Here is a 24,034-nt window from a genome sequence, read left to right on the forward strand (position 1 = left end):
AGGGCCCACACTGTTCCCTGCCCCCCATGTCATACTCTGAGGGGGAGCAGGCCCCGAGTCCCAGCCTCCTCCACGATTGCCCATCCCATTATTATTATTATTATTCTTGAAAGAAGCAGCACTGACAGAAGAGCCAACAGCTCCAGACTGCATTAGAGTTGCATTCACAGTGTCGGCCACAGCTTGGCCTTTCGGGACGGGACATTTGTCTCCAGAGTAATTTGCGCTGGGCACCGTACCCCACACAGTACCATAAGACCCGCCACCGTTCATTCCCTCGCTGTTGCCATGCTGAGAAATGGAAGTGCCATTAGAGACTGGAGAAGTCAGGAGCTGAGGGGAGTTTCCTGTGCCCGTAGACCAGGCTCGGTGCCCTGGGGGCGGTTCATTCATCTGCACTGAACCTGTAGAGTTTGGTAAACTAGAGGTCATCGTGTTAGTAGTGTTATTTGGTCCATTAAATTCAGTGTTAAGGTTTTGAGGCTGCCCACTTAGAACCTTGTTTGTACCATTCGCTTCAGACTCTGCAACATTTTCCTGCTGGCTTCCCCACAACATCTTAGAGTTAACACTCTGCATGCTGGGAGTTTGACCTATGGTGCTTCTTTGAGTGTTGGTGGCCCCATTCCCACTGCCCACAGACCCATGGGAATTGGACCCACTGTTCTGCAGAACGGGCCAGGCACCATGGTTGGCTTTTGGGTTCAAAGTGCTTGAATTTATTCCTCCATTGATTGAGGGACCTTGGTTACCCCATGCATTTATTTTTCCATGATTACCTTCTGCAGGCTTGTTGCTGGGGTTATCCCCGGAACTCTGACATGTGCTTAGCAATGAGCCATTGGATATACCCCAAGGACCCTTAACATTCCCATTAGCCACATTATTGCTGCCATTCGCAACCATAAAATGAGAACCTTGACCATTGCCTTGCCTATTGCCACTGCTGTCGCCACTAGCGATCCCAGACGCCATCATGGTGAGGTTTTTCTCAGACCCAGAGCTGGAGGCAGAGTCAGCATCCATACATACTGAGGCTAACTCTGGGTCACTACCAGAGATGGAGGGCCAGGGTCCCTTATCACAGCTGTCTACAATGACTTTGCCCCAATTGCTGTTTGAGTCAGTGCAAGGAGAGTTGGAGCTCCAGGGTGAACTCTCATATTGAGGGTCCAGACCAGCATGATCCAAACCTGCGAACACAATGACACCAAGTCTAATCTACTGGCAAACAAGTCAGACAACTTGGCAGCTCCCCCACCCCCCCCCGACACACACCACAAAACTACAAAAAAATCCAACAAATATGCAGACAAAACACTGTTTACTAACTTTGCAAACATTGCTGAATTACACTTGAAAGAAAATCTAATTAGCTTAAAAAAAAAACCAAAACAACAACATTTGTACCATAATGATCTGCAAAATATTTGGAAACAATAGAAATATTTGCAAAAAAGCCACAAAAATCCCAAGAGTAATGTTCAAATGACCTAAGCACGAGACAGTTAAGCTTGTTTTTGTGGATTAACAGACACCGGTGCCACAGGAGAATGTGGTGTGCGTCCCAGCAAGCGCTTCTCATCTGAGCCTGGCTGAAACACAGTCACAGCTGCCTCCATTTTGTAGCAGCAGCATGTCCCAGCAGCATACCAGTGGATCAGATAGAAAGGACACACTGAGCTTGAGGGCGACTGCATAAAATCAGACCCTTTTGCGCTGATCCAAGCCTGTGAAACCCATGTCCCCTCTCAAAACTCAAGATCACACCATTATTCTTCCTTAAAAAACTCTGACCATCATATTATATCTATCTATATATATATATCTATATATATATATATCTATATATATATATATCTATATATCTATATCTATATATCTATATATATATCTATATCTATATCTATATATCTATATATCTATATATATATATATATATATATATATATATATATATATATATATATATATATATCTGCACGCTCCAAGTTATTCTCAATCATTTTTGCTAGTCTGTGCTTGCTTTCCAATGCTGAAAAGATGGCTGCCAAGCTCCCCGAAGAGCTGTACTCTCGCCAAGTCTGAGGTCTCTCTCTCGAGCTGTGTTAGCAAGAGATACAGAACATTGCAGAAAGCCACACAGCTTAACGTGTGCCTTACTCAAAACGTTTCCTGATGGCAACAGAATGAAAGTTACACTGGAAAGTGACAAATAGCTGCTGATTGTGAACACAGATAATGCTCAGGTTTAAATATTAATCTGAGGCAGCAGAGTCATTAACCTCAAGAGGTATGCCTCAAGCAGGCTTACACCTACAGGCTCACATTCATACGAATTGTAGTGGGGCACAGCAGTGAAGAGATGATCTTAACAGCTGCTAACATGTTCTGATGTGATATTATGCTTTTGGCTGGACAGCAGACAGGCAGATGGAAGGACCACAGCAACAATTTATCATAGCTCTTCAACAGTGGACCACCACCAAGATGAATTAGTGAGGCATGACAAAACAAGCTACAGTCAGTAAAACTATATGCAACAAATTCTAAATAAATGTATGCATTACTGATTAGCTGACACTACTGTCAGCAGAGTGATTAAAAACAGACAAAAAAAAATGAGGCTCTAATACAGGCTTTTGAAAAGCTCATACTGCAGAAGGCTGTAATATAAGCCAACTAAGCCTGGCATGAACCAAGTTCCAATAAGCCAATAAGCAAGTTAAATGATACGGTACAACAACAATGTCAGTCTATATTATATATATATATATATATATATATTCAATCCTACGGTGTCCTAAACCTAATGAAAAACCTAACCCTAATGAACCATATGGTGTAAGCCAACAGTACAAAGCTCCATTCTCTCCAACATCAAGCATGGACACAAAAACCAGCAATATCCAAACAGAACTATTAGCTGTTGGACTGTGTGTCACTGGGTCACCAAGATTTATAAACATTTCACAATACTGTGAAACAGTACACCACAACAACAACAAGAAAAGGGTCACCTGTTTGGTTAGGGGAGTGGCTGACCGAGTCCCGAATGGGAGCCATGCCTACAAAACAAAAAAAAAGAGCAACACCATGAGAGACTGCAGACAGAGCACAAGTTGGGGTGATCCTGACACTGAAAATCATGTGGAATACTAAGGTAGATGCTAGGCGGCTATATGGGGAAGTGGGACACTTGCCTGAGAGGTGGGCTTTGGTGCAGTGTAGAACAGGCCCCTCAGCTGTTAGTTTTCCTGGCTGGCTGGCTGTAAGCTGCACTTGAGTTCCCAGTATGACAGCGAGGAGCGTGAAACAGTGGCCAAGTTTCAGCAGCTGGGGGAGGTGTGGCGGGCGTTAGTGGAGCGGGCGGCAAGGCAGGGCTTGGGGCTGGCCACTGGTACAGGCCCTCCTGGCATTGCTGATGGCGAAGGTAACAATGGATGTGCTGCTGTTCCGATTGGCAGACTGAGGCTGGCAGAAACTGGACTCGACGAGTTCTGGCACTGCAGTGGGAAAAGGCACAAAGAAACAAGCTCTAGATTAGACCTGTAGAACTCATTAAGAGGAGAGGAGGGTACAGTCTGGTTATTCAAACAAACAGCACACTGCAAGCTGTCAATTGCTTTTACTGCCACTCAACCATAGACATGGTTTACAAAAGGTGGGTAGAGTAGCCAAAAAAACTGCAGTCAGAAGTACTGTTACATTAAAATAATAATTACAAGAAAAAAAGTAGTAATTTAAATGATAACGTAAGTAAAAGTGAAGTATCTAATAAAACAACTACTCAGGTAGTGAGCTGCTTCATTGGATCACATTTAATAACACTGGCTAACAATTTTAGGGTTTTTTTGCCCCACAAAAAATATTTGCACCATATAGTACTTTTTATGCCAAATTACGATTTGTTTTAGAGTTTAGCATGTTAAGTGACAGAGCAATTACATTTAACAAAAAATATATATAAAATACTTAAATAAATGTCTTTACATTTTAACATTAGTAGAAACATTCTAATAAAAATGTACAGGTAAACTATTTTGACCTACATATTAACATATCTATTCAATGTCCAACAACAGTCAACCGACACAGAGGGGCTCCAAAATGCTGGGCAGATAAGTGAGTATACAGGAAAAAAAAAACACCCCCACCCCCACCCCCGGGATAGAGGAAGTCTGAAAACATTTGTATTCAGTGTGCAATAATACTTTTTTTTTGGTTGTTGTTACATGGGACAAAGTCTTTTACCAGTGTAATCAAAACAGAACTGCAAGGTAATACCCTGATTTAGGCAGCATGTAGAAACACCAAAAATCAATATATCCAGAACAATTTCTCTTCAAATGAATTTGAATAAAACCTGTTGCCAGATTCCCATGATTTTAATAGTACCTTAAATGAGAAAGCATTTAACACCACATAAATGATGTTAAAAAGTATTCAATGTGGCTATGGCAACATCGTTTAAAAGACAATTGTCTCATTGCTCTGGATTTTTATGCAGGTCAACGTGGCAAGGGGAAGAGCCCACGTTTATCAAACACCAGAGTCAATTTGGTGAGCAGCATTTAAGGAATATTCTGGCGCTTTTGCCCAGTGTTAAACATTTGACTGTGATATTTTCATCATAAGTGGGCAAATGATGAGACTGTGAGACTAGTGAGACTGGCTGGGCAGATAGCTAGGCTGTTTAGCTAAAAAACTGAAAGAACTGTCAATAAATAAAATTAGTAGCAAATGTTAATCTTTATAACAGCACAAAAAAAAAGTCTTCTTTTAAGAGAGTCTGCACTGCTGGACACAGTGACTTAGTTCAGCTGCTGTATGTTACTTTTTTTTTTTTTTTTTTAAGTTGGGTGTAGTTATTTTATATGTAGCTAGGCAGCCATTGTTTTGTTTTTTTCCCCCCAGAATAGCCTTGATGCCACTTTATAACTTTCAAATTAATAAGGCACATTAGGAGACATTTCACAAGCAGATATGTGCTCCTTAAAGAAAAGGATATAGGTGCATTTCAGAAATTTTATCGTGTGCCTTAGCAGAGGGCACCCTTCCAATCTAAGCTGGAAACCTTGCCCATTTGCTGTTCATTGTGTTGGTCTACTTTGTTATCCGTTTTGGCTAACTTACTCAGTAGTCACCAGTATAGAGCTCACTAACCCTCCCAGACTTGACAGTCCAGTCCAGTCTGAAGTTGAACAATACTCACAAAACGTACATGGAATTAAAATCATTAAAAAACGTAACAGGAGAACATAGTTGAATATAACGGAGTATGTTTTTCAAGAATGAATTTGCAATTGCATTAACCTCAAATGGCGCATTTAAGACTTGCATTTACAACCAATCAATATAGAGTATACAATATAGAATAAATAAAATATAAAATGTAGGCGATATAGAGTATAAAATACAACTTGCAGTAAAAGTGCAGAGTGACATGGTGTACTGGGGCCTTAAATGATGTGTAGTTGGTGATAAAATATTGCACATAATCAGTGACTTGAAATCACATGCAAGTAAATATTGCATTACTTTGATGATATCAGCATGCAAGTCTCGTCAGACTGAGGAGATACGAGTTTCCACAGCTTTTGGGAAGAAGATATTTTAAGCTCCTCTTGATGGGTGGAGCTTAAACAGATGGTGTCTAGGGTGTGTAGTGTCTGGACCATCATGTTCTGAACCTCATTCCTGTATACAACTTTGTTGTTGTCTGATAAGACTAGTAGCATCACCCACGATATTATGAATAGTATTAGAGTTGTGAATGGATGGACAGTCATGTGTGAACAGTGTACAGAAGAGGGGGCTCAGTACACAGCCTTGGATAATGCCAGAGCTCAAGTTGAGGATGTGCACTTGCCCAGTCTGAGAGTGGTTAATGAAGAACTTCAGTATCCAGTAGCATATGGTGGGAATTGGTTCTAGTGGGTAGAGTGTTTGTCAAACAACTTGATCTGCAAGACCGTATTAATTGGTGGGTTGTAGTCAACGAAGACCTTCTTTCCAGGAGGGGACGGGGGGGCTGTATTGATGGCCACAAAGATGGTGTCCTCGGTCAATCAGTTTGCCCAGTAGACAAACTGGCGTGGGTCTAGATCAGTTAGGACAGTGTCTTTGAGGTGGGCGAGTACCCATCGTTGAAAGCATTTTAAAATGATGGGGTGAGTGTGACTGGCCAATAGTCATTGGGACAACGTGTCAGGTTTATTGTGAATGCGCCTGTGCGTAAGGCCAGAGATTGAAACGGTGTGCGAATACCTACGCCAGCTGGTCAGCACACCCTCCTTGTACAGTTTCATGCCTGACTGCTTTCTGTGTGCTGATGCTGCAGAGTACCTGTCGCACCTCGTGAGTGTGCAGAACCAGAACCTGTGGGTCTCCCAACAGTTTGATACTGACTTGAGGTTGGTTATTGTTTGTCAAACTAAGTAAAGAAGCTCCTCTGCCATGTCTAGTGCATCCTGTATGTGATTTTTTCCTTTTGTAAACAGTGATGGACAATGCCTTGCCATATTAAGCATGAGTTGGAGTTACTACTAAAAAGTCCTCTATCCATAATTTGTAGCTGTTGTAGTTTTGCAGACCTGATATCTATCAGTGTCGCTCTGCTGACACTGGACGCTGTGATGTCTCAATTTTAAAGCCATGCCTCTTGCCTGGGGTAGCCATTTGACTTCATGATGTTTCATTTGGGTACACTCGGATCCTTTTGCTAATGGTGATATTGCCCATGTAGTAATGTATGAGAGTTCAAATGAAGAGTATACCTCCCAGTCTGCTTGATGGGCAAATATATTGCATTCTGTGTGTGCAAAACAGTTTTGGGTTCCTCAAGCTAAGCTTTAAGTGTCATGCTGATAGTCTAAGCAAGGGCTTTATGTGACGGGACAAAAATCAAAGTTTGTCTGACTGTCCAAAATGGGGTGGGGAATGGCCCTGTAAGCTTGGGTCCTTCGTTAGAATAGACATGAGAGGTGTTTTTACCCCTGTTTGCACATTGATGGTAGAATCTGGGAAGAACATTCTTCACGTTTGTTTGGTTGAAGTTACCAGCAATGAATAAAACTCTGTCACTGTGTGTGTTCTGTTGTTTACAAATGTCATCATACATCTGTCCAAGTCCAAGGTTAGCATTAGGCTGTGGTGATGTGTATAATTCCATAACAACTGTAAGCTCTGTGCAAGAAAAACCGCACTTAAGCATTAGATGTTCCAGGTCTGGAGAGCAGAATTTGTCGATTGTGGTCACATTCGTGAAACATGTTTCATTCGTGTAAACAAATTCCAACGTCTGATTTCTTACCAGAGTCAGATGTTATGTCGGCACAACGGAACAAGCAGCCTGTGAGCTCAGCTGCAAGATCATGCAACAGTACATTTTTTAGCTAAATGTAAATGTGGTTTACACTGCCATTACCAAGGTGCACACTGGTAAATCAAGAGCTTTGGTGAAAAATGTCTGACATGAAAAGCATCCAAAGCATAACACCTAGTTTACTGCAGGTAATTCAGGAACAAATTCCCTCCCTGTTAAGAAGTTTTATTAGCAGAACCTGTAGAGGAAACAATATATTTAAGAGATATGTCAGAAACACGCATAAGTGCATGTCATGGCTATAGTCAGCAGTTTCAAAACACTGAGTAATTGATCGTTTGACTTATTTTGTTATTCCTAATGGGCTGTAATGGCTCTGCTGGAAGCTCTGTAGTGAGAAAGCTTCAACTAGCCTTTATGCACACCCAAAAGGTTTTTAGTTAGCAAAGTCATATTTAGAAATCATATTCCAGTCAATGCAATAAGGTTTGTTAACATGATGTTAAAGGAGCAGTCATCGATTTCGTGTGAGGTGCACTGGACATATTCACCAGGAGGTTGGTAAGAGTTTGGTCCAAAAGTCACAGCCTATGCAGTGGCCTTGATGCAATCAATTAGTTGGTTCTTGTTTGAGATGCCTTGCTTCAACCTCCTACCTCCCAAACATTCACTGCCACACTGATCTTCCAATCCCATACAGCATCTTTTATTTAAAGTTTCCATATTAACTACAAAGAACCCAGAACAATCCAACTTTGGGGAAGTTTGGTTGTGAACAAATCTCCAGAAGTGCATTTTAGCCTTCTGCATTTAAAATTTGTTCATCTAGTTTTGCTGCTGCACATCCATGTGTGTTTACCAGAAACAGCAGTTTGTGGATACACAACAGGTTCTGTTCAAGAGCTTTAAGACATCTTCAGAAAGACTGTCAAAACCAGTGGCGATGCACACTAAAATCAGCAAAGGGCTTTAACTGACAGCTAGCTCACTGCACTTACAGAATGCTTTGATTTGTTTCTGGTAAAGACCACAAAGTGATCACAAAGTGATCACAAAGTACTATCACTGTAAGATGGGCATATGAAACTTTTGCAAATAAATAACCAAATACTCTTCCTTAAAAAATAATTTATATATAATTATTTTATTAGCCATCGATTCACCTATGCAAACAAATTTTGACCCCGCTATACAGGCATTCTTGTGTATATTGTATCGATATACTCAAAGAATCTCATCAGTCCTACACCTTCAGAAGCTAAGCAACGTCCCCAAGACACCTTACTCTTTAGAAATAACGTCTTGGCTACAGTTGCAAATGTAGAAAACTGATTTAAAATAAGTCTTACAGCAGGTGCATACTCCAAATGCTACTACATGACATCTAAGTGCAGTCATGTGGTAATGCTGTTCTGGTGTACGTAATGAAGAAACATCAACATTTTGCTGGAGGTCTATCCCGAGCCCCAGGCATCATGAAAACTTGTGAAATGGCCCCCGTTTTACACCCACCTATCCAAACCAGCATGGATGTGTGTATGCATTTACTTGTAAGGAAACATAAGGAGGTTACATACATCCACTAAAGGTCACAAAGGGGAGGGCTTAAGCTCCATCTGATGTGACTAAATAAAAATAAATAAAACAAACCAAGACATCAAGTGGCTTCATGATGGCTGTTTCTGTCATGGATATGGGGTTTCCCTATACAGAATGACCTCAAGTTGCAGTTTAATATGAAACTGGCGAAGGGGGTAAAAGTGGAAGGAAGGCAAGCATGCAAATTCCTCTGCCTGATCCTGACCTTTCAACAACACATCCACTGTCTGGTGAGCCTTTAGCACACGGCTCTATTTATAAACATTCACTGAAATGGCACCCTTTGCTTCTGCTCAGCAGACAACAAGCAGCATTCGACAGACACGTTTAAGAAATTCTCAAAAAGGTAACAGTGCTTAAGGAGAAAAGGAATGAGGCACAAAAGCAAAAGTGAAACAGTGCTGTCTGTGGGTGTAATGACAGTTTAACCAGGTAATGCACATGTACCTTCAAGTAAGACAGGACTGGAGCGCGTCCGTTGCCCCACGTCTTTTCTCTTCCGGCTGTATCGGATCCTTTTGAGCACTTCCAGCCCCGTCTTTCCCCGCTCTGCTCAATTCGCAGGACAAAACGGAGAAGCACGGTGTCATTTTACGACATGAGCAGTAGCTGCTGCTTCCAGCAGGAGCCAGAGAGAACACTAACAGCTTTAAGGTGGGGAGGGGCCCTCAGAAGAAAAAGGCGGAGCCTGCCGCTCAACAGTGGATACAGCTCAGCGTCATTCCCCAGAGTAAACAAAAAGCAAATATTACAGCTATGCATGATATGTCTTAGGCTCCTATATGTCTTGTTCAGACACACGGGGAAAGACAAAATGAAAGTTAAGCAGTCATGTTGGAACAAGTACCTGCAAGCAACGACAAAACTGCAACATAACTACACAATATGGAACGGACAGCGCAGTAAACACCACAACAGGAGGTGAGAGACAGATGCACAAAAATGCAAAAGGGGTATTTTAAGCATACCAATTTAATAACAATAATCAAATTTGATTTATAGATGGTCCAGGGCTACACTAGGAAAACTATAACAGACCTGCCAGTGTGAAACTCTTTACCACACTGATACTCCATCCAAGTGGAGATATGTAGGTAATGGCCACATGTGACTTCAGAGCTTTTCAAGACTTTTGAATAACTCAACAACAGGGGCCACAATTTGTCTGGAGCTCCATTCAGTCTAAGCACGTCTTGGCATGTTCACATACTTAAAGCAGTCACATATGTTCTGTACAGATATTAATGCCCACAGCAGGCCAAGACCAATTTAGTTTTTGTTAGATGTAGGAGGCCAACATTTTTTCCGTTCCAGCTCTGAGCTCAGTCTCTCCTACTCCCTTGAGCTTCTGTATCGACATCAGCAATCACTAAGCAACAGCCAAGTGATTTGGTCAACAAACTGAGGTTTTGCAGGCACTCACAGACACGACTAATCATTTCAAGAAACCTTTTCATTTTCAGAAACTGAAGTCATCCTAAAACAAAAGGCAGTGCTGTAAAGGACAACGGATCGAATTTCACTTTGTTCTTCAAAGGGAAAGGAGTAACCCAGAAGGACTAAACATGCCAAAACAAACATTTTCCAGAACAGGCTCGCATTCAGACCAACCTCAAAGAAATCTGCTCAACACTTGCACAACTGCACAGAATACAGACTAGGGCACCAAGTGGCCCTTTCAGAGAAAGACTACGTACTAAAATGCACTCCACATTAAGACAGGCTCATCTGGGAGTCAAGTAAAATACCACCAAAGGTCAAATGGGAGGGACTTGGGCGAAGTGGGTGGGGCACTGGAAACATAACATAACTCAAGTCTCCATCACTACTGAGCCAGAGGGGTCGTATGAGCCCTGACGGTGCCTCACCTACATATCAACACAAAACTAGACACATAAGCCTAATATTGGAATTAATTACTTTAAATCTAAACCTTCCAATCCAGTAACACTGATTACATTAATAGGTCTGTTTTGGGTTTTTTTTTAAAGCAAGAGTCCTGCAAGAGAAAGTAAGACTGGACACATCACTTAGCGAACAGAAATTCTACACAAACATGCGAGTATTACTATAATCCACCTACCCATCCATGCCAAGTCTGCATATTCCAAATACAACATTTAAAGACCCACTTCCGCTCATGTGAGACTGGTTGCTGACGCTGATGGAGAAAGCAAAAGCTTCTCAACACTGGCGTCCCTTAACACTCACGCGTTAAAGCAGCACAGAGCACATCTTTATGCAGCACACAAGACAACACACCTTTACCCCAGCCTCCTCTTCCTTGTCGCCGTTTAGCTGTAGACGGGTCCTCCTTCCATCAAATACCCATTAGCTTCTTGAGATTCCCTGGAAAGATTTCAAACGTAGTTAAGGCACAGGATTCACAAAACTACTTCATGTTAATCTCCAAGGCTGGCATACAGCTCCGGTAGCCGCGAGCTCATTTTTAGCACAGCAAATTAAAATGATAACACGGGTATGAAGAGAGAGAAAGCGTCACCAAATCTCCTTAAAGGATTACTCTGGGAAATGACCCTTCTATCAGCAGCCCTTCAACCACTTTCTCAGTGGCCACCTTTTACACTCACTATTTTACCTTTATTTGCTGAAAGTGAAAACAGTCATTTTTACCATGCTGAATACCATCTGCCTTGTCTCTCTCCATTACAGTAAGACATGATCATTTTGAACTTTAAAGATTTGTGATGCGGCTCACTGGGACTGCACACGGTCATTCTGGCAGCTCTTTAACCACTTAAACTAATGGCAGAATTGGGCCCACTTAAGACATGTAGTAGTTACAGACTACTTTAGGTTCCAGACTGGCAGTTTAACCTCTGCTGAGGAGGCGCAGTGAAAAAACATATCAGAAATATCGATGACAATACAGCAGCTACTGACCTCTAAACTGAAACCGACCAAATCAGCAGCCATTGACGCTGTGCATACATTTGCATTCGGAGAGAAAAAGCAGCTAAGCCCTAATACAGATTTATCGGTACTGGCAGACAGAAAGTGACAACACTGAATAAAACATCCTTGTAAGAGTATTATGACTGTTTTATGATTCAACAAATTCTCGATTTCAATTCGTCATCTTACTTTAGAGTCATGGTAAGATTCTTTTAAGGGGATGATGCGTTTACTCTTTTGTCCGTTTGGCTCTTATATTAAGATTTAACATACATTAAGGTTTTAACAATGAGTTTTCTTCAAAGGCGTCTACACAATGGCAGCCTACATTTACGGCTAATGAGCATCCTCTCTGATTTAAGATTTTACATTATTTATATTTAAAATATGTAGTAGAAATAAGACTGAAAACTGGATTTTGTTTGAAAAACCCTGTAAAGAAGCCACATGCACACTGAAAGTGCCATGGTCTAAAGGGTTTAAGACAGAGCAGATATAAACAAAATTTATTAATGCAAAACTGGGCAAACACACATGCACCAAGCCAGTTAGCACAACCGCATCGAGCTGCCTCATGAAGTTGAGAGGGGACTAGCATTAAAAGACAGTGGCTGGCTTCTCTGACCAGGGGAGGAACACATTAGTCCTCACCCTCCCAAGATGGAGGCCATCATACGATAAGCAGAGTACTACCCAGCAGGCCACTGCAATAAATGCAAGAGGTTAATAATGTCATATTAACAACTGCGGGGAAAAAAAGACTAAAGTGTTGATGGTAATCAGATGACGCCACAGAAGCACTAGCATCATTTACGCAGACAAGTTCAACTTGGTTCAGCAGTGCAATAACTGTTAGAAATTATTAAAATCTGCTGATTTAACTGTAACAATGGTCTGCTCGTGTGTACAATTACAGTTGCTGTAACTGATCCAGCAAAGGCAGGTTTTTTTGTGTTTGTTTTAAGAATGGCAGTAGTGAGGAACAAGTGAGAGGGTGGATAAACAGTGAAAAACCTTCAGCTTACAGAAGGCAGGAGTGTGTCATCACTTCATTGAAGGCAAATAAAAGAATTAAGACATACCTAACTATGTTGTTAAGTAAACACAGGCAATGATGGGTACCATTAACTAGATTATTGGACTAACTGACACTGACGTTAGCTAGCTTATATCGTTTGTCTACGTTAGCCAACCATGTACAACAAACTATCATCTATGGTGCTTTGCCTTTTTGATATTTAACTCATGGATTGCTCATGTAACTTGTGTCCAACTCAATTATTCTGTTTTGCTTCATCCAGGATACAGGGATCCAGTCCACCAGTCAAATCTCCCCTCTCCTGATACTGTGTCTAAAGTGGCCACATATTTGTCTTCAATAGTGATGCAAGAAGCCATGCCAGAATTGCAGCTTGACAAAATTGCAGTGATGTTTCTAATGACATCATAGAATACTATGAATACCAACAGTCGATTTATTTATAATTAATTTTAGAAATGTATATACATACATACATACATACATACATACACACATACATACATATACACACTTTTTTTGTTTGCCATTTTAAGTTCTTATGCTGTTTACATTTGCCCGTCCTACACAATAAATAAAGGTTTCGATGAATTTAACCAGCACTGTATTTACTAGGAATATTCAGCTATATGGCTCACTAAGCCTGATCAATATAATCAACTTTCCATTAGTGCAATACTTGCAAATTGCACATTCACAATTTTATCTGGAATGTTTTAACGCTACAATTCCAGGTAATAAGAATTGTTTTAAATGCAAATTTTTAGCACTGTATCTGGGTTTTTTGTCTCTTGGTTTATACAAGTTTCTGTCTGCTATAAGACTGCAGATGATGCTCTGGAGATTCAGCGACTGGGCAACACACTTCACGTAATGCTCCATCCGCTGTAATAACTACGTTATCTCCTCCCTGCAGCAGGAGAAGCCTGACACCACCCGTCCCTGCATTCTACTGTGAAATGTCACTTTTTTCTGCATGCAACGTACTGCAGAGCACAAAATACCCACTTAATTTAAAAATGCGGAGAACTGAAAATGATGCTTAGGTTTGACTGGTGTCAGGATCAAGTATTTTTGGGGTTTTAAAAAAAAAAAAGTGAGGCTTGAACGCCTTTGAATGAAAGGCTCCCTCTACATGTCACTGTCTCTGTGTTGGGTAGGTAATCATACAATAATTAAGAACATACTACTAACCACCAAGCAGACACGCAAGCCATGAAGATGGAGGACATGCAGGAGAACGACAACAGCAGAAAGCAGATTCTGTATCCACAGAGCGGTGGAGATGGCAGATGCTAGACACACAAAGCAGTGGAGAAAAGCAGACGCTGGAAGCAGAGCGGTGGCGAGGTGCTGGTAGTCTGACGAAAAACAAGCATCCACATGGCCCCTCATACTTGATCCACACAGCAATACAAGCCACTGTTCAGAACGACATAACTTATTTTTAAGAGTAAAATGAAGGCTTTAAAATCCTTTTTTGTATTCTCGCGATGTGACTAGCAGGTCAAAAATGAGACTGCCACGCAGTGCCTGACGACAGCACTTATTGCTCCTTCTAAAACAATCACAGCATTGTTCTCTACTGTGTGTATCCTGCACTCAATTCTCAGGGAAAGACTGTAGTCTCTGGTGTTTGTAAAGGTGCGGGGGTGGCAACAGCTCTGAAGGAGCAATGTTCATATCTATGAAAAGTCTTCCTTGACTGCCCATGTTAAAACGTATATGGTTGGAGTAACCAAGCTTAGAATTGAATACTTTTCAAGGATGTTTGTATGTACCACAAATATTAGCAATAACTAAATTCTTTCATCTTTATCTTCAGCCATTCCCTTGTGCCTCTCCCTTCAGTGAAGGGGCATGTTTCTCTGTAGTCCAGAGCTTCAGAGATCCAAGACACTTCTCATAAACCAGCTGGGTTATTTTGGCGAGACAGTGAATGAGGGCTTAAGTTTGCTGATGAAAGAAGGCAAGAAGCCATGACGGAAGGAAAGCTCAGATGGGTAAAACACTTGAGTACATGACATAATGGATCTATTTAATCAATCTTACATTTGGGCTAAGGACAGCAAAGAAGTGAAGACTAAAAAATAATCAGAGGAAGAGTTCTGAAATCTGCCACAGTCGAACTGAACGGGAGATGTAGGAAGCTATGGGTAGGCTAGCACTCCACGTCTCTCCTGAAATGAGACTAAAGCAAGTCATAGACTGCACAGCAGGCATACTGTGTGTGAGCGGTATTCACTTTTCAATAAAGGACAAGCACAAGACATCTTTTCCAGGCAAAAACATGTTCTTAGCACATCAACAATATGTTTGTGAAACAATTACTGATGAGAATTTTCATAACCACATCAGAAGTTACACCAGATTCATTATTAAAAATAAAGTCAAATGATAGGACCTGATCATAACAGGATGCAGCTGCTACTACCCGTCTTCCCAGTGTGAACAGCCTTTATGTAAAAAGCATTTTGCAACTAATTAATGTCACTGGCTAGCACAGGTTTATTACTAAACAATCCATGCTGCACTGCTATTTTACTTTCGCACTTGCTCTAACAACTGTTATATTCCCTTCCATTATTCAAACACTACTAGTGGAAGAGGGATGAATTCAAAGTTCCGCTCACTTACCTTGGGGGGGGGGGGGGGGTTGTTTAAGTGTGAGAGTGTAATCTGCTTTTATGTCTGACTAAAGATAACTAGCTAACCAAAAAAAGAAAGGAAAAAAAAAAAAAGCATAGAAGGAAATAAGACAAGCTATAAATCATAGTGACTCCCTGTTTAAGATTATCTCGAATTTTAATACTTTACATCAGGCACATTAAACACAAATTATGCTTTAGAGATACAATATGTAAAAATAGGATTATCTATGTGCAAGGTATTTGTGGTCTGGGCAAGACAAAACAATGACTGACACCTCTGATGAGAAATTGTATCATGAAGCAAATCTGTTTTTACTTCTAGAAAACTGTTCCACACAAAGATTGACCAATTACAGAGAGCCTGCAAGAAACCACCAGTGGTGCCACAGTCAAATTTAAAGTTACACACCAACGGGTAACAGACAGCAGAAAATTCTCATTTTTATAACTAACATTTTTTTAATTGTCATTTGCAGTTGAAACTCTGGTATTTAATGCTGTTAAATTCAAGGTAGAGAGCCATACAAACCCTTTTTGTTTAACGTTTTGAAACAGCAAAGCTTACTCAGCATTCTAAACTAATTCAAATGGGGCTGCAAGTGCTTAGAGCAGCAGCCTCTGCTCTCACCTGGCCTCGGAACTGCCACCAAGCACAGGCATGAATTGGAACAGCAAAAGAAAGGAAAGAAAGAGAAAAAACAATGCGAAACATTTAGTACATTCTCTCTCTCCCCCCCCCCTCACACACACACCAGTGGGACAATGGAGAAACTAACCTGTGTCGCTTCTCTGTCAGTGTCTTTGGTGACAATAGCATCCAATTCTCTGAATAGAAGAAATTTTAGTTAAAAATGAATACCAGCACTAAGGAAGAATATAAATCACTTCCTATCTTAAACGGAATAAACTCGCTGTGTATTTTAAAAAGCTTTTTTTTTTTTTTTACATTAAGGCAGTCGCTTAATTCGAAAAAAATGACAATGGTTCGAATAAGTTACCCAAGTTCTAGTTTATTACTTCCTGGGTCTATTCTCGCTGTAAGCCTACGCAGTACTGTGTGTAAATACAAACTTAGCAAGCCGGATCAGTGTGCAATGAAAACATTACACTTCGCAGAACTGACACAAATTTCCAAACGTAATATTCAGCGCCATCCATGCAGAGCTGGATAAATTCCCGTCGTCTACTCACAACTAGTGCTACAATCTCAACAGCCTGCGATACCAGTGACGACTGTAAAACAACCACCCACACAGCTCTACCAAAGGTATTTGGCCATTTACACACAGCAGGCTCAAATATTTTATAGGTCTGTAAAACCAACTCGGCCGAATCGTCGATTTCGACTAAAAAGACCAAATAAACATTTTACCCGTTAAACTTGCCCAGAATAGTTGCGGAATTAAGACGTCAACAAGGAAAAGCCAACACTTAACCTCAGCAAGGCGCCACGAAAACACCTCCCCCACCGCAATGCTCTTTATCAAGACAGCCAGCTACCTACAACATCCACAAAGCAGACAGACACGGCCTGCCCCCCCCCTCCGAGATTTCTTCGTGCGCAAAACTACTGTGTGCGCTTGTTGACAAAAACAAATAGCTTTTGAGCACGATTTTGCTCAATCCTTGCTGGTTGCAGCAGTTGCCCTCCGCCACAGCACTTAGCTAGCAGTAACTGCGCCGACATCGTTTTAAATTCAGCCTGCTAACGCTAACCAGGTAGAACCGGCGACATTTTTACGAATACATGCAGTTAACAGCCTTTGGTACGTGTAATGGAGTACAAATCGAGGTTGTAATGCGATGTAAACACCGCTGTAGCGAGTTACAAAACTGCTAACGTCCATTAGTCGACAAGCTGGCTAATGGTGCTAGCAGTACTGCCAACAGTCAATTTAGCCAAGCTGGCTGACAAGCAAACACACGAATGGCCTTCATAATCTAAAATACAATCTACAATGTGCTCTGCACCATAGGTTAATTTTATATTTAGCGAGCACAACTACGATAACCTGGTCACCTAGCAGTCTGCTTTCAACCAAGGTATCTAGCTAGGGGTCGAAAGAGCTACTAGCTAACCTAGCTAGCATTTTGGGCAAAATAATTTATCAACGCACACCTGCAGCACTTTATCCATGCCCGTATACATTAACGAAACGATGTATTGGTTCTCAGTACATGGAAAACGGCTAGAATTTAAATAGCTGGTTGTACAGGTACAAATATCTGAAATCCAACGTCCGATTACTAAGCGAGCTAAACGCTGGAGCTCTATTTAGCGCGTGCGGGTTAGCCAGCTATGCTAGCTGTAACGCTTCGACGGATTACTACTACTACTACTACTACTACTACTACTACTACTACTACAAATCAGCTCGCTGCAAATATTCAGCAAAATAGTCACGGATTTTACTAAGCAAGCTGACCATTCTTTAAAAAAAACGTACACGCTTAAAAGCATATACTCACATTTCTATTTAGCCCCAAAATTATACTGATCTGCAAACACCCGACCTAACTGCTACGCTCCAAGATCACGGTACTAGTAATGGTACATTAACAAAGACAACCCAACTGCACAGCACAATTAACAAAACTCAAAGCCGCAACGCGAACCCACCTCCTGAAGGTTAAAGTGCACTAGAGAGGAAATGAAAGCAGGTGACGACGCTACCTAAATTTTACGCGTTTGCAGAGTCTAGGAGGGGAAACGCTCGTCCTGCGCGGTCGCCATTTTCTTCGCTCGCTCGCTCACAGACGTCCCCTCTCGCGGGGCAGGAAGAGGACGAGCGGCGGGCGCGCGCAGGGAGCGGGCGGTGCGCGCCCGCAGCGTGCTGTAAAATGGGCGCCGCGCGGAGATCCGGCTCTGAAGGTTCGTGGTCCTCAGGTTACCTCAGATATTTTAGCCAAACCCAAAACAATTAAGCAAACTTCCCCCGTTTATAATCAGGCCTGTCTCACCAGGTTTAACGAATACGAGCTACCTAGAACTGTCTGACTTGGCTCATGATTATTCTGATCATCGGAAAAAAGGGTCTACACCTTTAACGTCACGATGAATCCCCTCTAGTTTGTGGCACGAATGAACGTTTGTGCGTATTGCTTTCATATAGACTAATCCGTTACACGTGTATTCTACAATATTCTACAGATGAAGTGTTATTGCTGTCTGGAATTAATGAAACTGCAAGAGGTAAAACATTCAACTTTGACATGTAGCCCCGGATCTACTGTCCCACTGTAAGTGGGCTATGACAGATGAAGAGATAATTGAAACCTCAAATGTTTGGCAATATATGGTGATAATCTGCATATTTAATATAGCCTAACTGAAACTGGTTTAAAATGATTAGTTTTTCTAACCTTTATTTAATGAACTTGAGACCTGGTCTCATACCCCCAGCAGCTGAAAAGGGTGTTGTCAGACCCAACTTTGAGGGCTCTTTTCTTGTTCATTCAATAACAACAAAGAAGGTGATGTATAAAAGAGGTATAAAAAGAGCAACATAAATGATCACTTTAAATCAGTTTTGTTCGCAGAAATAAATGTAAATTGGTATGGTTTGTTCAAGCAGAGCTGCTCAGTCAATCGCCAAGGGACCCACGAGTCTACTATGAGAAAACATAAACTCTGCAGACAAAACAGACAAAATCTGTATTGTTTGCAGAGTTAGGAAAGAAAGGTTAATGGCAGCTACTCATAATGTTGAAGGGAAACATCTTAACGTGCTGGGCTAGCTAAAAACAAGAAGGAGCAAAGCGATGAAGTCCTGGGCGTTGCGCTTGAAGTGCTGTTTATTTCTAAATGCAGCTGTTTCTTTCTGTCACTTAATCACATTAACCACTGCACTGGAACACCATTCTCCAGCGCAAGCAAAAGTCACACACTCCATCCAGCAGGGGAGAGGGAGAACCTAAACCAGAGGGTAACAATGTAAACGCCATCCAACCTCTGGTCAGGAATTTGCCAGTGTTTTCACTTTGTAGACAAAGCAATAGGACAAAGCAGAGGAAAACCCTGCGCATACAGCTATGGTGTCTTTTTGAGCATTCTGCTTGGTTAGATAGGCAATCTTCAAGCATTTAACTTCCTTACTTTCAGTTCTTCTTCTTGGAGTTTGCACAATGTTATATGTCCTGCTAGGTTATCCTTCATTGTTGTGATATGATCATGTAATAAAAAGAAAAAACTCCACAGAGCATTAGGATTTAAAAAGAAATGATGGCCCTAAGTTGTAAATACATACATGCAATCTTTTACACCAACTGTAAAGCTGTTATTTTTAACTTGTTTTTTGGGACATTTTTAAATCATTGAAAGTTCTAGTTTTAACAATGTGTACCTTTACAGTTATCCCAAAAAAACAAACACCATGTCAAGCTTTTAATGACATTTTAGCAATTTCATTTCCACCACTTCATTCCAAAACAAGAATGTAACAGTAGACTGTGCTCCAGAGCAGTAATGTGGAGGTGAGAATGAATTTTGCATGAGGCGTGAATATTGATGATTGGCAGAGGACCGGGGCCAGCTGTGTTTGAGTGAGTGCGTTTCAGCAGGACAGGGGTCAGTTTGGCGAGAGCGGCAGGCCTGCAGCATGAGCACAGGGCCTGGGAAAACGCTCAGCCCCATTGTGCTCTGACAGCCAGGGATGGAGGAGGGGATCGGCTTTGCATGACAAATACGAGCTGTCCCTGGCTCTCAGAGGCTCACAGCAAAACTCACTTCCCTCACACCTAATAATGCACAATCAATAGCATTATATAGACTTCTCCAATGAGTGATGGAAACTCAAAACGAGCGGGATATATTAGGAGGAATTTAAACAGGTGTGAAAGTAAATTCCGTGCATTTCGAAGTTTACCGGTTTTTAAATTTGAGCTGCGTGTCACTAATAGCACAGAAACGTTACATGAATATTTACGAGCACTGGCACAGAAGCAGATTGCACACATCGGTCTTGTTCAAACAGCGTTCATGGTTTCACCTAATTCTTTGTCAGCACTCGCTTCTCTTAATCTTTATTTTTTTGTCACCTTCATCTCCCTCACACTTTTACCGGGCACATTTCTCGTCTTCTTCGGCTGTTTCCAGTTCTCACACGACCCCCGTCATTATATTCAATCTCAATCTGTCTCTCAGGCCCCCCTCCCCCTCCCGGCTCAGCTTGGGTGCCAGCTGTGAAATGGATTTGTTGAGGCTGAATTACACACCACATCCCACCAATTACCTGTCTGAGCGTCTACGCGGGTCACCATCCGCCAGCGCGCTGCGCTCACGCTTCCCATCTCCATCTATCTGCAGGGATTTCATCATTCTGTTCGAGACCCAGGCCTTGTCATTTGCATGCCATAACACACGCATGTGCTCTAACATCTCCTAAACCCTCCAGAGTCACAACCCATTTCTGCTGATCCATGTCTATAGCCTTTCTTATGTCAATTCACGTTCAGGCATGATGGTCTGATGAGGTTTACATATCAGGTGAAGCAAAAGACATACACTTTCACAGAAGCGGTAGTAACAGAAACAGAAACAGACACTAACTAACATGCTCATCTCATGACTGGCATGCACTGTTTTTTTTTTTCTTCAAAAATGCCTTTCTTGCCCAAAACAACTATAAAATAAAACCCAAGAATCTGGCCAGAACAGAAGTACCTCACATTCTACATTAAAACAAAATTTTAGTTGTACATGTTAGTGTTCAAAAATACTCAACTCACTATTTCAGATTTATACCAGTCCTCTTCAGCAAAAGCTGGAAATAACGGTCATAAGGCCATCTCCGTGCCTTATGCCATGCTTCTTCTCATTCGTGCATGCAATACATTTTTTAGATGGGAGACATTTCAGAGAGCTTCCTTCAGAAACTTTGCTCCTCTCTCCAAATGAGCTGATTTACATGTGCCAGCCCCACCCCCTGCTAAGTTATTCACATCTGTAAGGATCGCAGCTGAATCCAGAGTCTTTTCACAAACGCCTCAGCACCACTCTGCTATAAACTCAGATGGACAGACGAATTAAATACAGACAAGTTTAAAAAAGAAAATATCAGATGTTCCCAAAACATACCAGAAAAACTGTTTCATTTAAAGACTAAGACTAAAACTAAGAAATTCTTGGATTAAAATCTAACTACTAAATACAACAGACTTTTTCCCATATCAGTAACCTTCATACCTCATGCTAAATAGATTTCCAGTGCAAAACTGCATTATGGGTGCACTTGAATTGGTTCAGTAGCAGTGTGGACTGATCCTCCTGCTCTTGGCATTGTTCGCTCTCTGCAGGAGGGGTGTGGGGGAGGGGCTTAAAGCTGAAGTGTGAAGTCGTTCCACTGCTCACTGTGGTAAGCAGAAACTTTGACCAGCCCACCTACAGCTGTGCTTTTATAACCTAGTCCCCCCTTCGACTGGGAGCCCCTCGGGGCAGAGTAAGGCCCTCTGTGTCCTTTCTGCCAGCAGAGAAAAAACCTGCTCTGAGCAAAACACCAACAGTCATAACCAAGGTCATGTTCAAAGGTCATTAAAGCTGCACTATGTAATGAGGACGTTTTTAGACATATATTACATTTGAATAGATTAATGTATTTTATTCAATAGACATGCCATTACATATCATAAGAAACACATTTGATATATATTATATAATTATATATATCTCTTTATTTATTTATTTATTTATTTATTTATTTAACACTGAAAACTCAAACTCTGAGACACATTCTAAAGGTACCATGAAATTCCTCTGTAATTACAGTGATCTTTGCATACATACATACACACAGCAAAATCCTCAATGTTGAATTAACATGTAAAATGTGGATTTAAGTCCTGTAGATTTACCTCTAATTACCTGCCCACGTGATCTGATCATAAAACTCTTTTTAATCCTATGAGCTAGGAAACTGGTATCGGTTTTGTGCTCTTTTTCGGCCTGTTTCATCCTCTTCATTTTGCCCTGACCCTCTGCATTGGGAGGAGGAGGTGGTGGGCTGTGCATGGGCAGCAGAGCCTGGGGAATGGATCTGTGGGCTATAATGAGCTCCTGCAGAGGAGACTGCCAGGGTCCGTGGCCCTCTCACTGGCTCGAATGAACAAGCCACCTGACCTAACCCACCCTCCCTCAGAGAATATCACCCCTCTCTCCTCACTAACCCCTCACTGCACGTCTCACAATCAACTTCTCTCTCTCTCTCTCTCTCTCTCTGTCTGTCAGGTGCTGCAACACTCGGATCAGCTACAGGCCCCAGTGATGTCTAGGATGTCGATGAGAATGGGGAAAGATTGTGGCAAACACTTTTGATCTTTGCCCGCTCAGCTCAGTAGGCTGCTGGAACCTAGATATGGCCGGACAGGACCATGCATCTTCCCGTGACTGAAGCTAACAAAGCCAATGCATCTCCCGTAATTCTCGTAGAGTGTTGAAACCCACCAGAGCGTGCGTGGGACCCATAAGACGTGGCCTGGCTCAGAGAGGGAGCTTCACCTGCTCCAGCAAGCACTCTTTTCAGACTGTAATTGACTGGATTGTCAGTAACATTGCTGCAGTTCCACCACGAAACCCTCACTGTAGTGATAACCGTAGAGACTGATTAAAACCACCTCACTGCAAAAACTGACTTTTTTTAAAAACACATCAATATTCATACAGGGTATCGAGAAGGAGGAAGTCAACACAGACTCTCTTGCTTCAGGAGTAGTTCCACAGAAACATGAGATGTGTAAGCCGGACTGGGTGAGTCAGAACAGCAGGACCAGAAAATGAAAGCCAGCCATGTTTTTCTGCTCAGTGAGCAGAGTCTGATCCCACACGGAGAATACACACACACACACACACACACACACACATATCCAGACAGCAGCGGAAAAGCTCACAGCTCACGGCAAAACGTTATTGCATGACTCATACACCAACACCGTCCTATAACAATACGCACACAGCTCGTCTCTGAATTATGTATTAAGAATATTGTGTAGAAATGTTGCATGTGTGTATCTGTGTGTATCAATATGATACTGTGTGAGTGTGGATATTGGCCTGGCATTTTGCCAGTGTTTCACTACTACAGAAAGAGAGTGCAGTTATTCCAGCCAATGTGATGCCTGTTGTCTTGGCAACAGTAGAAACTGCGTCATATTTCAGAAGACAGTTGGTAGTTGCTGCTCATGGGTAATCCACTGTCAGCAATCCCACACTCACCCCACAAATCAGCGGTAACACACTCACCCCACAAATCAGCAGTAATACACTCAGCCCAGCCCAGCACAGCCCAGCCCATCCTAATATAGTGCACCACAAAACACTGTAACATACACCCACTGTTACACAGCCCACCAAGCAGAGTCACTGACAGTCTGCTAAGTCACAGGTCATCACCTCTCTCTTTACGAAGGAAAAGAACAGTGTTACTTCCCATAAGCTTGGAGGCGACCTATGATAATAACTCCCAGAAAATGGAGGCCAGGAGCCTAAATGGTGGAACCATTAGAAATAAT

General features: G+C 41.8%; 1 protein-coding gene and 1 long non-coding RNA gene across 8 annotated transcripts in view; one reads left to right on the forward strand and one right to left on the reverse strand.

Annotated features, from left to right (window-relative positions):
• Window positions 1–18,296, reverse strand: part of LOC113582189 (trinucleotide repeat containing adaptor 6A) — a 35,127-nt gene extending 16,831 nt beyond the window's left edge. For 2 of the 7 annotated variants that reach the window (XM_035527442.2, XM_081711363.1), the window contains exons 1-7: window positions 18,153–18,283; window positions 16,309–16,357; window positions 11,189–11,275; window positions 9,374–9,475; window positions 3,204–3,506; window positions 3,021–3,068; window positions 1–1,193 (exon numbers count right to left, since the gene is read on the reverse strand). The exon at window positions 1–1,193 is cut by the window's left edge and continues 1,405 nt beyond it. In XM_035527442.2, the coding sequence (XP_035383335.1) occupies window positions 1–1,193; window positions 3,021–3,066 (1,239 nt within the window). In that variant the 5' untranslated portion in view covers window positions 3,067–3,068; window positions 3,204–3,506; window positions 9,374–9,475; ... (1 more) ...; window positions 16,309–16,357; window positions 18,153–18,283. Of the gene's footprint in view, window positions 1,194–3,020; window positions 3,069–3,203; window positions 3,507–9,373; window positions 9,476–11,188; window positions 11,276–16,308; window positions 16,358–16,904; window positions 17,008–18,001; window positions 18,114–18,152 lie in introns of those variants that run through there. The other 5 variants (XM_081711365.1, XM_081711366.1, XM_081711364.1 and 2 more) reach the window with 5 other exon arrangements.
• LOC145657041 (uncharacterized) lies at window positions 18,277–23,601 on the forward strand. The gene is made up of 2 exons (XR_014122860.1): window positions 18,277–18,404; window positions 22,755–23,601. It is a non-coding gene; the product is annotated as an uncharacterized LOC145657041 (long non-coding RNA).
• Window positions 23,602–24,034: the final 433 nt, after the last annotated feature.

This window comes from Electrophorus electricus, chromosome 3 (assembly GCF_041902795.1).
Source record: "Electrophorus electricus isolate QZ-2024a chromosome 3, ASM4190279v1, whole genome shotgun sequence".
NCBI lineage: Eukaryota > Metazoa > Chordata > Actinopteri > Gymnotiformes > Gymnotidae > Electrophorus > Electrophorus electricus.